General features: G+C 34.0%; 1 protein-coding gene across 3 annotated transcripts; it reads left to right on the top strand.

Annotated features, from left to right (window-relative positions):
- Window positions 1–6,327: 6,327 nt before the first annotated feature.
- LOC140989879 (serine/threonine-protein kinase AFC3) lies at window positions 6,328–10,966 on the top strand. 3 transcript variants are annotated; one of them, XM_073459376.1, is made up of 12 exons: window positions 6,328–6,543; window positions 6,643–6,784; window positions 7,484–7,510; window positions 7,593–7,746; window positions 7,827–7,875; window positions 8,158–8,272; window positions 8,440–8,531; window positions 8,614–8,758; window positions 9,649–9,713; window positions 9,891–9,988; window positions 10,214–10,313; window positions 10,543–10,966. In XM_073459376.1, the coding sequence occupies exons 1-12, from the start codon at window positions 6,460–6,462 to the stop codon at window positions 10,684–10,686; spliced, it is 1,215 nt and encodes a 404-aa protein (XP_073315477.1). In that variant the 5' UTR covers window positions 6,328–6,459; the 3' UTR covers window positions 10,687–10,966. The 3 variants fall into 3 exon arrangements, with proteins under 3 accessions (XP_073315477.1, XP_073315478.1, XP_073315479.1); XM_073459377.1 differs by lacking the exon at window positions 10,214–10,313; XM_073459378.1 differs by lacking the exons at window positions 6,328–6,543; window positions 6,643–6,784; window positions 7,484–7,510; window positions 8,158–8,272 and having other exon boundaries at window positions 7,516–7,746.
- The last annotated feature ends 415 nt before the right edge of the window (window positions 10,967–11,381 follow it).

Below are 11,381 nucleotides of genomic sequence, written 5' to 3'. Positions count from 1 at the left end.
TAATTTTTTAAAACCTAGAAGACTCACTCATTTATAATATATNAGGTAACATGTATTATAGATTGTATGTCATGTATTGAGGTTGGAAAGTTATATTAATAAAATCCATTATGAAATCATTGACAAACTAAGACTAACAAATTTTCATCAGTGAATCATCATATGTTGTACAACAAATTGGAGATAATATAACTAAATATGTTCTAAAAAACTGACAAGTTCGTAGGATTTATAAATGTTTATATAAAAATATATAAAATAATAAGGAAAAATTGATTTGAGAATTATTAGGAATATATTAATATATAATCTTTTGTGAGACGCGTCAATCATACTCATATTTACAATAAATTAAAAGTAATATTTTTGATATAAGAAGTAATATTTTTTCATGAGTGGTCCAAATATTCAAAATTGTTATATGAGATCGTCTAACATAAATTTTTGTGCAATATACATTGAGATTTGTTTTTTTTTAGTAAAGTTTTTTACCATCTGAAATTGAGACGATGTGGCCATAATCTTATGAAAAAAATAATAAATTACATCGTTATATTAAAATATTTTAAGTTATTTCTAAGAGAGATTGCATAATCTTAAAAATATATTTTATTTATAAATTATTTTGACATTTTTTTAAATAACTTATAAATTAGGCAATATATGTTATTGGTTTGGACTTTCGACCGGTCCTATGACAGTTTTAATGCATGTTCAATTCAAATTGGCTTCATTTAATTCGTGAGTGTAGATCTAGAAGATTAGTATATCAGATAATCTCACGGATCTTTATCCAAAATATAGGTCAACTATGTTCATATTTACAATAATAAGTAATAAATTTCTATATAAAAAAATACTATTTTCATGAGTAACTCAAAAAAGAGATCCATCTCATAAAATTGACTCCTGAGACCATCTCATAAAATTTTTTGTGCTAGAAGATCAGCGAATGACTCCAAATAATAACAAATCTTCTTGAATTAGAATGTTACAATATCTGTTACCTCTAAAAAATTTATATGAGGTCATCCTTTGGTCCTATTCACGATACTGATTTGCAACATGTAAGATATTGAGTTCGAGTATGGTGGATAGAAAAAACCGAGGATGGAAGAAGATATCCTTATAATAGGTCTTACTCGACTCAACTCGACTCTGAATTAGTTTTTAAGACTGACATGATTTCAAAAAATGGAGCACGAAAGAAAGAAAGAAAATCATAAATTACATACTATGTTAATAATGCTCGTGAAATCCGTATACAAAGGAGAAATCGCTAGATTCCCACCCATCCAATGATTTTAGAGAATATACTATAGAAAGTGGATATTCCACAAAAAAATATACAATGAAAAAGTTATAGATTCTTGCCGATCTTAGACTAAAGAAAATAAAATAGAAAGTGCTTGATATTATATCAATCTATTCCATAAAAGTTATGCATATAGACACGTGTTTGTGTGTGTGGATAAATAAGAAGTCTCGTAGCCATAATTATCATTCAAAGGGAAAACTTATTGGTAATATCCCAAATATGTCTATATAATTTATCGTTTAATCGAACGCAAACGATGTGTGTATAATATAACATATGAATATTGTTATCGTTAGAATAAAAAAATAGATGAAAGAATAAGATTAATGTTTATAGCATTAACAGATTAGGGAAAAAATGAGAATAAAAGAAATATAGATTATATGGAATTTGAAGAATTTTGATATTAGTGAGAAGTTACGACTGTTAGCAGAGTAAAATTTGAAAGAATATATAAATTTGAAATTTTGTCGATAAATTGTTAGTTCGCAATAATTATTTTTAAGGTTATGTGTTGAATTTGATATTGATGTTATTAAGTCGGACCAAAATAGTTTATGTAACATGTTAAAGTTTTATAATATAGTAAAAAATATATATGAGTTTATCGAAAAATATATATACCCCTCTCATATATTGAAATCCAAGAAATATACTTATGTAGCAAATTCATTTATTTTTATGATAAGAATATAAGAGACTCGAGAAATATTACTTTTTTCCTCTCAAACCAAAGACATAAAATGTATATTTATGATATTTTGAAGTTATTTGTATAGATATGTACGTTGAAATATGGGATGCTGTCAATTGATTTCTGAAAGGAATATTTTATTATTTTAATATTTTTGCAAAATTTATATTATCAATTTAATATTTTACCTTTCTAGATTAAAAGATCTAGTTTGACCTATTTCTAGATGATAAGACATTGGTTGACTTATCTCTAGATATTATAAGATTTGATTTTAATATGATATTTATCTCTTAGATAGTTTATCATTGTTTGAAGGAGTTTTATGTATATTAAACTCATGTTTCCATGTTTATAGGATTGATTTTATGGAAAGATAATGTGGGCAAAATAGTGGTGCATATATACGGAATATTGAGAGGAAGAATAGTGGCGACTTGGAGAGGAGAGCTGCTGGAGTTTTTTTTTTTTTTTGAATACATTCATATTTCGGAGTTGAAGATTTTCGTGTGAAGATTTTTTGAGTAATTGATTCACGATTATGTTGTGTTGCTGATTAGTGTTGAAGAGACGTGAAGAACAACACTGACCCAGAGTGTTGATCGAAGAGTGTTCTTCTATTGTTTCTTTAAGCAACTTCGATTTATGCATCTGGTTTTGAGTTTGGTTTATTTTGATGCATCTTAGTTCCTTGGAGTGTCAAGAAATTTAGTTTTGTTATACTCACTAGTATTGTTTTGGTGTAAACAATTTACATAATTTTCTAGTGAATTTTTGCCATGAGGCATTGCACAAATATTCGTACTTGTGCATAAATTAAATTTGGTGTTTATTTATTAAAATTTTACATGTGTTATATAATCATTTTCTGCCGCATGTTGTGTGCTCGTGTTGACAACACTTGAGCACAACACTAACTTCTGACACACACAATATATTAATTTCTTGTACGTTTACGAGCAACAACCCCTTTCAAGTGGTATGAGAGCCAATACTTGATATACTAAGTGATTGATTCTGGTCTTCTGTTGTTTTTATAGGAAATATACTAATAGCTTGATGGACGCATTGACTTCAAGTGCTGCCTTTAGACCACCGATCTTGGATGGATCAAATTATGCGTTTCGAAAAGTCAATATGAGGATGTACATAAAGTCCATCGAGGAAAGAGTTTGGCAACAGTTTCCAGATGGTTGGTCACTACCTAGAATTATCGATGCAGATGGTGACAGCCGAGTAAAAACTGAGAATTCTTGGACTAATGATGAGGTTCAGACCTCAAATTTTAATTATAAGGCACTCAATGTCATCTTTATCTCGGTAGATGTTAATATGTTCAGCCTTATTACAAATTGCATATCTGCTAAAGAAGCATGAGACATTCTCCAAAAGCACTGCGAAGGATCTGAAAGTGTCCGCATAACCAAATCGAGGATGCTGACCTCCAAATTTGAGAGCCTAAGAATGGAAGACAATGAGACTATTGCTGAATATGATCGAAGACTTCGAGATATTGCCAATGAAGCCTTTAGTCTCAGTGATCCAATGTCTAATGAAAGGCTCGTCAGTAAGGTATTAAGATCTCTTCCTGAACGATTTAACATCAAGATTTGTGTAATTGATGAATCAAAGGACACGTCTACTCTGAATCTGGAAGATTTGATAAGCTCTCTTAGGACTTTTGAGATGAATTTGGATATACAGAAAAGAGATAAAGGGAAGGCCATTGCATTGAAAGCTACTGATGACTTTGTCAACAATCTAATACAAGAAGCTAATGAATCTGATCTCGGTGAGGAATCAATATTCTTAATTACTAAGAAGTTCGGTGATTACTTGAAGAAAATAAGAGACAAGAAGAAAAACATGTCAACACTGAAACCTTATTTTGTCCCTTTTGAGAGAAATAAAGTGTCTACACCTACTCAAGGGAATTTTAAACCAATAAATGAAGTGATGGCTCGACCAGAAACTAAAAGATTGGATTCCGTATAATGTAGATAATGTTTTGGATATGAACATTATGCAAATAAGTGTGTCAATCGACTTCGCAGAAATACAAGCACGACAGTTTCCTTGAGTGATGAAGATTCTGATGAATAATTTGAATACAGTAAAGGGGATGAGTTTACCTCTTTGTCTGCCATTTTGAAAAGTACACCCCAACTGCAAGTCAATCCACTTGGTGTTGCCACTGGTGTTGCAACATCAGGCCGCAACACCATTTCAAAGACATTATGCCTCAATGCCAAATCTCTTGGGAACTCAGGCTTTGATCAAATCCAAGAATCTGATCAAGAAGAGCTTACTATAGAGACTACCCAGATGATGTATGAAGAGTTGCACGATGATTTACTTAAAAGAAATGAGACAAATTTCGTGCTCTCAAAGGAAAATACTAAGTTAAAGAGCAGTTTGTCTTGACTTGAAGTCTTGTTGAATAGGAAGGACCTTGAACTGTGCAAAGTCAAGGATGATCTTGAGAATGTTTCAAAGACTCTTGAAAAATTCAACTCAAGTTCGTCAAAACTTACTCAATGCTAACTATGGGAAAAGACAGCAGAACTGGTATTGGATATATTGAAAGCATATATGAACATGGTGAATCTTCCAACTCCGAATCAAAATCAACTGTGTTTGTAAAGGGAAGTGAAGACGATTCTGTCCCCTTAATAGTGAACCTACCTATGAAGACTCTGCCAATCTCAAAGCTAGCATCGGAACAAAGACTGAACAAAACAGAGCTTCTTCATCTCCTTTGAAAGTTGACCCGTCAGTGAAGATGTCACAAATCAAAATGTCAGTGTCAACTTCTAAATCAAAGATAAGAAAACGACATTTTATCTCCCATTACTGTCATAAGTCTGGGCACATCAAACCTTTCTGCTACAAACTAAGAAATGACTACATGAATTGGGAATCAAATCGGGTGTTGCACAACACCAAGCACAACACAAAAGTCAAAATTTCTTCCGCAAAGAAAATATGGATACCCAAACCTGTTATTCGATGCAATGTCATTTATACTTCTTTAAAAACTAACATTGCAGGAACATGATACTTTGACAGTGGGTGCTCACGCCACATGACTGGATCCAAAGAACACCTCACATATTATGTTGAAGTAAAAAGTGTGCGTGTAGTGGTGCCAAAAGAAGAATTGTAGGCAAAGAAACCCTGAATGTTGATGGGCTTCCTGAACTTCATAATGTTTTATACGTTGAAGGACTTAATTCGAACTTAATAAACATAAGTCAACTCTGTGATGATTATTTACATGTCAGGTTCAATAAAAATAATTGTGAAGTTTTTAATGATGTCAGTGTTTGTGTAATGTCAAGTACTTGATCTACTGACAATTGCTATCAGCTAGGAAAAGGTGATGATTGCCGTAATGGCAAGGTGAGTGATATAGACATCTGACATAAAAAAACTGGGACATGTGAGCTTCAAGACTTTAAAGAATCTGTGTAAGTTTGATGATATAAGAGGTATGACAAATTTGAGTTCAGGTAATGATTATGTCTGTGGACCGTGTCAGAAAGGTAAGCAAACCCGAATTGCACACCCGGTGTTGCAACACTTTGGGACAACACGGTGTCTTGGACTCTTGTACATTGATCTAATGGGTCCAATGGATGTTAGATTTGTTTATGAAAATTCTAGCAGACATGAAACAAGTCCATCACATTTCTTATTACAATATTGTTAGATTTGGCAGGATGGGGCTACACCCCATTTTGAAAAGTGAGGATACTGTTAACTCAACGCATCAATTTTATATGACGAACAAACTGATTCAATGGTCTAATCCGTTTTGACTGCTACGTCTTTAATCAACAATTAACTCCAATCTCATTTTAATAAAAAAGATACATGACATAATTTCGAATATTGAAATAAGCGTGAAATATTATATTTTGTCTCAAATATCTAGATTTGTCGGTTTTTATATAAATTAAGAAATTATTAAAAAAAAAAAATTTATATACAAACTTTATATTTTATCTTTATTTATTTTATTAACAAATGATGTCATGTTTTTCAAGATTTAATTAATAAAAATATATTAATAAAGTAATAAAAAAATACAAATAAGCTTGAAAATAAGAATATGAGAAAGAAAAATATATAATCAAAGGGGAATAGAATTTATTGACATTTAAAATTTAATAATTAACAGTGAAATTAAAAAAAATTCCAAAAATCAGTAGAATCTCCAAGAACGGAGTGTCCTCGTTGAGTTGCTCGTCCGTTTACCCCCAAAATTTTTGCCCTAGATCAGTTGATCATCCTGTCAATTAGGAAAGACGAAATTTTCTGTATCTTGTTTATAATTTTCATCCAGTTTTTTTTTTGGGTTTTTTTTGAATTGCATATCAATCCAATTTCTCGAAATTACTATAGATACGCTCGTATTACCGTACTGAATCAGAGGAGCGGACTTATGGCGGAGGAAAGAGAGGCGAGATATAAGAAACGGCGACGTTTAGCTGGAGGGATTGCCCCGTCGAGATTGCATGAGCATGAGGTGGTTGCCAAGTTTATTTTTTTGGTCGAAAAATATCTAGGGTTCAGGTTGCTTCTATAATTGTGAAAATTATGAGAGTTCTTGGGTTGTATTTAGCAGAATGGGCGATGGGATGGTCAGGATTATGCTGCAAAGCTCCGTGTTACTCCTTTTCTGCGTCGCCATGTTACACCACGAAAGAGAGAAGATGATCGTGATGGGCATTACGTGTTCATCCTTGGCGAAAATCTCACTTCTAGATGTAAGCCTGTTTGAATTTCAGTCGGAAATTTCTAGTTTGGCATGAAATTCTTGTTTATATTGCGTTGCCTACTACGATTTCATTGACAGGCGGAGCTTTTTTGTTGTTGGGGGTGGGGGTTCGGGTCGGGGTCATTATTCCCAATATAGATGCTTTCATCAAGTTGGATTGCGTTTCGCACATTCTTTTGATGGATTCTTGACACTGTATTTGAGTTGCATTTAATTTACAAAGTCCAGAACAAGTTAAAGTAGGACTCAGTTCCTGCTAAATATATTCTATTTATCTTCTAGTTTTTTTAGAATGGGAAAATTCATCTATCCAGGTGCTAGGTATTTTTTACATCTGTCATCTATTTTTTCAATCATTGACGTCCGTTATAACATCTCATTATAACATGTAATTTAACGATGCTCATCACATGACAGTTCTTTGCATTATAATAAACGTCATAGTAAAAGTGCATGAATTTAGAGATGAACAGACTCTATTTAAAACAAAAGGTCATTCTTTATTGAAATAATCTGCTTTTGTTGAATAGAGGTTTCCATGGTATTCATCTGTTTCCCATTCTAAGAAGTTATTTGTTTTTTTCCTGTTGTTGGTATCTATCCGTCTTTATATAGTGATGATAATAATTTAGTAGTCCAATCTATCAAAGCTGATCTTTGGAACCTTGCTCTGCCTTCTATTGCACAGATAAGATACTTGGAAAGATGGGTGAAGGTTAGCGGTCATGTGCAATTGTGCCTGCTGATATGTATATTCTTTGTTCTTGTACCATATTAGCAAGTTGCTAGTGCTGTAGGCACATTTGGTCGAGTGTTGGAATGTTGGGACCGGGAAATACGGGAGTATGTGGCTATCAAAGTAGTCAAAAGCACGGCCAAATATCGTGACGCAGCAAGGGTCGAGATTGATGTGCTTCAACGACTTACTGAAAACGATAAAGGCGATTCACAGTGAGTTGCTTCTGTTAGCAAGTTTCTGCTTGTTATTTGTACCTTCTCTTTATATTTATTTCAACTGCTTTATTTTGCAGCTGCGTGAGGATGCTAGATTGGTTTGATCATCGCAATCATATGTGTATAGTAAGTATCTCTGTAAAAATTCATTGTTGGCACTTGTGTTTTCTTCAGCTATTCAAACTCCATAAGAATACCATATCTGCGCATAGAAAGTTTAGTATATCACTATTCTTTTCTATCTCTTTTCCTTCGCATATTATGTGATTGTGAGCCTGTCTTGTGTATTACGTATGAGCTTTGTGGATGTCTTTACTGCTTGTGTGGGCTTGAGTTGATTGGTAAATGTGAATATCCATGTGATAGATTGACAGAAAACTTCCTTTGAATGCATTTCAATGGCTTCAGGTGTTTGAGAAGCTTGGACCAAGTTTATTTGATTTTCTAAAGAGAAATAAATATTCCCCCTTTCCTGTGGATCTTGTTCGGGAGTTTGGACGCCAGCTTTTGGAATCTGTATCATGTGTGTGGATTGTCCTTGGCCTTGCTTTATCCCTTTTTGCATATTCATCTGGTTTATAAAACTATTCAGATCTGTATTGGTTGTTCTGTTTTCGCACAGACACTTAATTCTACGTCTAACATGGTCCTTTTTGGACTTCTGTGTCATGTTATTAATATTTCAAACAGATATGCATGATTTATGGTTAATCCACACTGATCTGAAGCCAGAAAATATACTTCTCGTATCTTCTGAATTTGTGATTCTTCCTGTCTCCAAGGTATTTATATCTCTATAGTTGGAAAACCATATCTTGATGGACATGGACTTCGTCACACTTATAAAGTTTTTGGATGGTACAGAAGATATCAGATGAAACAAATTTCAGATGCGTGCCAAAGTCAAGTGCGATTAAGCTGATTGACTTTGGCAGTACTGCTTATGATAATCGGATACATAGCTCCATTGTTTCGACAAGGCATTACAGGGCACCTGAGGTCATTCTAGGTAACTAGTTATTATTGTCAGAGATATCCACCTTTTCTTCTCATGTTTTTCACTTCATATTTGTGTTTCCAACCGTCAATAATCTTTTAGATTTCAGCTCTGGGGTATGCCAAGGCCGTTAACTACTTGTACTATTGGTCAGGGAAAGGAAAAATTAGAACATGTAGGAGAATCATTTTTTTCATTGCTATATGGTTTCAACCTGATACAGACGTGGGATAATCCTTTGCTATACGGTTGATGAAACATGATGATATTAGCTACACTTATACTTATCCCAATCTACATTTTTTATTTTATAATCCTCAATGATTTGGATGTGCCTTTGTTGTACGTTCATATTTGGTGTATGTGATTCCTTGAACATACTGAGACTAATACTTAATTGGTGAAAGATAAGAAGTGCTTAATTTTTTGAGTTCTAAAACCATACCATATAGTGCCACGACCTTACTGCTTTTAATGCATGGTACGAATACGTTGGATTGTGCGAGGATTTGCTTTCACGCCACTCCTTTCTGAGTACAACCTTAAAAACAAGGAAGACACTAGCAGTTGAGGAATGCTGCTACCATTTTATACAAAACTCGCATGTAACTTAGGAACCAAGGGCAATAGATATTCGGTTGAGAGTTTCAATACGTGGAGGCATTTTCTATATCGTGCCCTTTCTTGTACATGGTTAAGACTAGAGGGATTAAATATCGATGAAATTTTTTTCATTTATTTATTATGTAAAAATGGATTGAAGGTGCTGTAATGCTTGGAGTAGAATACATGCTTCTTTTAAGGGTTGTAAGCATCCTTTTTTTATCTTGTGTTGTGGCAATAGTTTTGTTAGACATCTGTATGAGAATACCGACTTATTTTGGTTCTGGTTTTCACTTCAGGTTTAGGATGGACATATCCTTGTGATATGTGGAGTGTTGGTTGCATACTTGTAGAACTTTGCTCGGTTAGATCTTATTTTCCTTCTTCAAGTGACTCCTCTCAATCAGCATCGCATACACTCACATAGATAGAAAGATATCTGCACATTCAGTCATGCTCACACATGCATATATATATATATAGCATATATACATATATAAATATTGGGAATACTGAAAAGGTTGAAGAACAATTTTTTCAGGGCGAAACACTTTTTCAAACTCATGACAACTTGGAGCATTTGGCTATGATGGAGAGGGTTTTGGGAACCCTTCCAGAGCATATGATACTAAGAGCAAGGTAAGTCCTCCTGTTGCCGCTTTGATTATGTGATCTGTAGGGTTTTTTGGTGATGGTAGTTTTGTTCCTCAAGTTTTTGGGGCAGTTTAATGTGTAAGTACTTTGATTCCCATGTAGGTGCATCTAAATTAATTATTTCTAATCCCATCCTTTATTATAGAAGGAAGAAACTCCCCTTATGAAAGAAAGGATGATAGGGTTTTTTGTTTATTCTATTATGGCCAGAAATACTGAAAATTTATTCAAGCGAACTAGGCTTAATTGGCCTGAAGGAGCAGTTTCCAGGGAAAGCATTCGAGCGGTAAAGAAGCTGGACCACCTGAAGGTTGCAAGTCTCTTTCTTGTTCTTCCCACGTTCTCTCTTATTCCGTTTTACCTGGTGAAACCTCTACTGGACTCGCTCAACTGTAAACAACACCTACCTACCTATGGCATGCCAAAGAATATTAAATAAACGACTTCATCTCGTTACAGAATGACGCTACATTGTGAATGGCCATATTTCGTACAACTTGCTCGTTATTTATTTCTTACTCGTTTGCTTAAAAATGCAGAATCTTGTCTCAAGGCATGTTGATTCTACAAGATCCTCACTTGTCAACTTGTTACATGGCTTACTAAAGTTTGATCCATCTGAACGCCTCACAGCCCGGCAAGCTCTAGATCATCCCTTCTTTAGAGACGCCACATCCCAATAATATCTGATGTTTAGTCGTTTGGAACTCTATCTGCGAGATTTTGTGGACCGATAAGCGAAGAGAAAGACTTTTTCAGTAGACTGCGAAATGGGAAAAAGTTGGTTGAAATTGAGATACACGGTGATAAGAGTTTTGATCTGACATTTTCAGAACAAAGAAAATTACCGAAATTCAATGTAACCACATGGTTTGAAAAATTCTTTTTGGTCTTAAACGAGTGTACTCAAATATGAGTAAAAATGTATGTTTCTCGATTAATGGACTATCAATTCACATCCTAGTTTTGTTGTAGCAAATCAATTAGTTTAATGGTATTGCATTCTCATCAAATACATGAGATTCGATGCTATAATCGAGTCATCCTAGGTGTGCATATATCATTCTTCGTCTTCCATTCCAATTTTCTCTGCCATGGGGTGTGGAATCAGGACTTTAAGAGCTAGCCTGGGGGGAGGCACAATGGATTTTGATCTGCCAACTTGTAATTTTAAAGAGCAAGTGCACCCCGGCCCGTTATTAATCTTTATCCAACTTCATCCTGCACCTTTCTCAATCCATTAAGTTTCATCATTTCCCTAGAACCGACGCTCTGCCAACATCTGCAATCGGTGAATGTGTCGAGACAAAAAAACGTAATCCACGATCCTTCTCTCCATTTGAACAAGGACATCAACCACACGTAGTAATGCTTGACA

Source organism: Primulina huaijiensis, chromosome 12 (genome assembly GCF_012295235.1).
Source record: "Primulina huaijiensis isolate GDHJ02 chromosome 12, ASM1229523v2, whole genome shotgun sequence".
NCBI lineage: Eukaryota > Viridiplantae > Streptophyta > Magnoliopsida > Lamiales > Gesneriaceae > Primulina > Primulina huaijiensis.
The sequence above is the reverse complement of the archived record's forward strand: the minus strand, read 5'-3'. Positions and strand labels throughout refer to the sequence as shown.

Coding starts and splice junctions, on each gene's coding strand:
- LOC140989879 (XM_073459376.1), top strand. CDS start 6,460: ATGGCGGAGGAAAGAGAGGCGAGATATAAGAAACGGCGACGTTTAGCT. Junction 6,544..6,642: donor CGAGATTGCATGAGCATGAG/GTGGTTGCCAAG, acceptor TGTATTTAGCAG/AATGGGCGATGGGATGGTCA. Junction 7,511..7,592: donor ACTTGGAAAGATGGGTGAAG/GTTAGCGGTCAT, acceptor CTAGTGCTGTAG/GCACATTTGGTCGAGTGTTG.